The sequence below is a fragment of the Mandrillus leucophaeus genome, unplaced genomic scaffold (assembly GCF_000951045.1).
Source record: "Mandrillus leucophaeus isolate KB7577 unplaced genomic scaffold, Mleu.le_1.0 Scaffold6704, whole genome shotgun sequence".
In the NCBI taxonomy this organism is placed as follows: Eukaryota; Metazoa; Chordata; class Mammalia; order Primates; family Cercopithecidae; genus Mandrillus; species Mandrillus leucophaeus.
The window spans coordinates 1-2,493 of NW_012107258.1; the positions used below are offsets into that span (position 1 = coordinate 1).

A 2,493-nucleotide genomic window follows, 5' to 3' on the forward strand; every position below is an offset into this window, starting at 1 on the left:
GTTCAATGCTATGCCCTGAGTCTCACCTCAGGGGTCAGTGATCAGGACACTTTTGGGAGGTGTGAGGCTGATCTCATGGGTGTGTTAGCAAGAATCTCAGTGGGTAGGTGTTTGGCCTTTGCTTGGTGGTCTTTTTTTGTGTGTGTCGAACTCCCTCCCTATGAACAACTCAAAAGCCAGCCAGCTTTCCCCGTGATGCGGATTGTTTGCTGTTGCAGGTTGAGTGTCACCCGTACCTCACGCAGGAGAAACTGATCCAGTACTGCCACTCCAAGGGCATCACCGTTACAGCCTACAGCCCCCTGGGCTCTCCGGATAGACCTTGGTGAGGCTTCCAAGCAGTGGATCCTTCTCTTGATAATCTTAAAAACATTATTTTATGTTTGGCAAATATTGGTATGAGACCATAAGTCAGTCTAAAGAAAAATGTGTGTCAGGTAAGGCGTTTGGTACAACCAAATGGGATGACTGTGGGAAAAAATGGGAATTGAAAAGCAACAACAGCAACAACAAAAACATAGGCGACGTGTTTGACCCTCTGGGAATATTTCCAGTTCAGCCACCCAAGGATGAACCAGGCTTTGCAAAATGCTGAGGCTTCAGAGCCCGGGGGAAGGTCCTTAGCTTCCAGGTCCTCCTGCCTGCCTCCCAGATGGAGAGGCTCTGATGATCAGTCTTGAGACCCTCATTGGAGTGGTGTCCATCTGTACATGGTAGCCATGGTGATTGTTCACATCAGCATCTTTCTGCCTCTAGGGCCAAGCCAGAGGACCCTTCCCTACTGGAGGATCCCAAGATTAAGGAGATTGCTGCAAAGCACAAGAAAACTGCAGCCCAGGTACCATATTTTTATTTTTCTTGTCATCCAACAACTCTTTTTTCAAGTCTCATGTTTCATTTCTTGTGTTGTCCTCAACTAACTCCTTAAAAGGGAAGAACACAGGAGCTGAAGCCATCTATAGTGTTTCCTTCGAAGTCTGTTGGAACCTCCAGGAAACACAAGAGCTGTCACTGAAACAAAGATAGCTTCTGCCTCACAGCTTCCTGTTAAGCCCTACTGCCAAGTCGTAAAGCATGGCTTTGGAGTCTAGGGATATAGGTGCAGATGCCAACTACACTTCTGATCAGCCTTATGACCCAAACCGCTTTCTTTATTCGTAAAAAATGAAGATCACAGGGTTGTCCCTAAGGTGAAGGGAGAGAATGAGGCGGGGGGCTGGCACAAGTCTAAGAGCTGCGAAGGGCTGAGTCAGTATCAGCGATTGTACCTGAAGCCACAGTGAGCTGCAGAGATGTTTTATTCTTCCTTTCCATAAAAGGAAGGGTCCTTGTAGCTGAGTGGAAACATGATGTCCCCTTTCCGCACAGGTTCTGATCCGTTTCCATATCCAGAGGAATGTGATTGTGATCCCCAAGTCTGTGACACCGGCACGCATTGTTGAGAACATTCAGGTAAGATCCCGGCTGGTCGGCCCTGGTACTTCTCCGTGGGATGGGGCAGAGGCAGACCCTCTCACCAGGATTCTCACCTCATTCCTGCACTGTCTTTGGCCCCCTCCGTTCCCACCACCCTAACATTTTCCAGTCTAGGGTGCTAGGCTCAATATACCTGAGATGAATGACCCATGGGCTTAAGACATGCTGGGGACAGTGCCTGCGGAAACCCTGTCAGGTGTGAGCACAGCTGTGCCTCACACCACTGAGAAGACCCTCAGTTGCCCCTGAGCAGCTAAGCCCTGGGCCACCACATGAGCAGACTGTCCTGGCCTCCCTGCTCATCTTCCGGCAGCAGAGGAGGTGTGAACTGTCCTTGGAGAACTGTCTTCTAGAAGGGCCCATCATGGAGCACAGGGCCTGTGCACACCTGGGGCTTAGTGCCTGTGAGCCTGGTCTCCCTCCCCTAGAACACTGAGCACTACAAATACTGCGGTCTTTGTGTACGACTTAATTTAGAGAAAAATTTATACCCCATGGACATAATGGGAAAAACACCCGTGACCAGTTTGTGCGGCTAGAACTCCCTGCTAGAATGACCGACAGTCTCCAGTCACAGCAGTAACGGCCTTACTGATGATGTACTGGAACTCCTATCTTTCCAGGTCTTTGACTTTAAATTGAGTGATGAGGAGATGGCAACCATCCTCAGCTTCAACAGAAACTGGAGGGCCTGTAACGTGTTGCAGTAAGTGGCATGGATTTAACTAGGAGCATTGCCAGGAGTTTTTCTAAACTGGTAGAGGGTTAGTTGGAAAAATTAGAAGGCTTCTGGGACTGCTTGTGTCTTCAAATACAATTTTGGGGCAGTTCTGAAACTAAAATTGGGGTACCTGGGAATCACTGCGAGGGGCATATCTCTAATTGCTGCTCATTGTCTGAACTTCTGGATGTAGAGCTAGAATTGTAACAGAAGGTGTGTTGTCAATAGGCAGGAGGCGAGCATTCATTTATTCCTGCATTCAATAAATATCTAGTGGTCCTCTATGTGCCAGGCAT

General features: G+C 48.7%; 1 protein-coding gene across 1 annotated transcript in view; it reads left to right on the forward strand.

Moving 5' to 3' along the window:
- Positions 1–218: 218 nt before the first annotated feature.
- The window catches only part of LOC105555151 (aldo-keto reductase family 1 member B10-like), a gene marked incomplete at its 5' end in the record, with an annotated part of 7,382 nt that continues 5,107 nt past the window's right edge, over positions 219–2,493 (forward strand). The window contains 4 exons of the mRNA XM_012001952.1: positions 219–325; positions 757–838; positions 1,369–1,452; positions 2,100–2,182. Coding sequence (XP_011857342.1) covers positions 219–325; positions 757–838; positions 1,369–1,452; positions 2,100–2,182 — 356 coding nt within the window. The remainder of the gene's footprint in view (positions 326–756; positions 839–1,368; positions 1,453–2,099; positions 2,183–2,493) is intronic.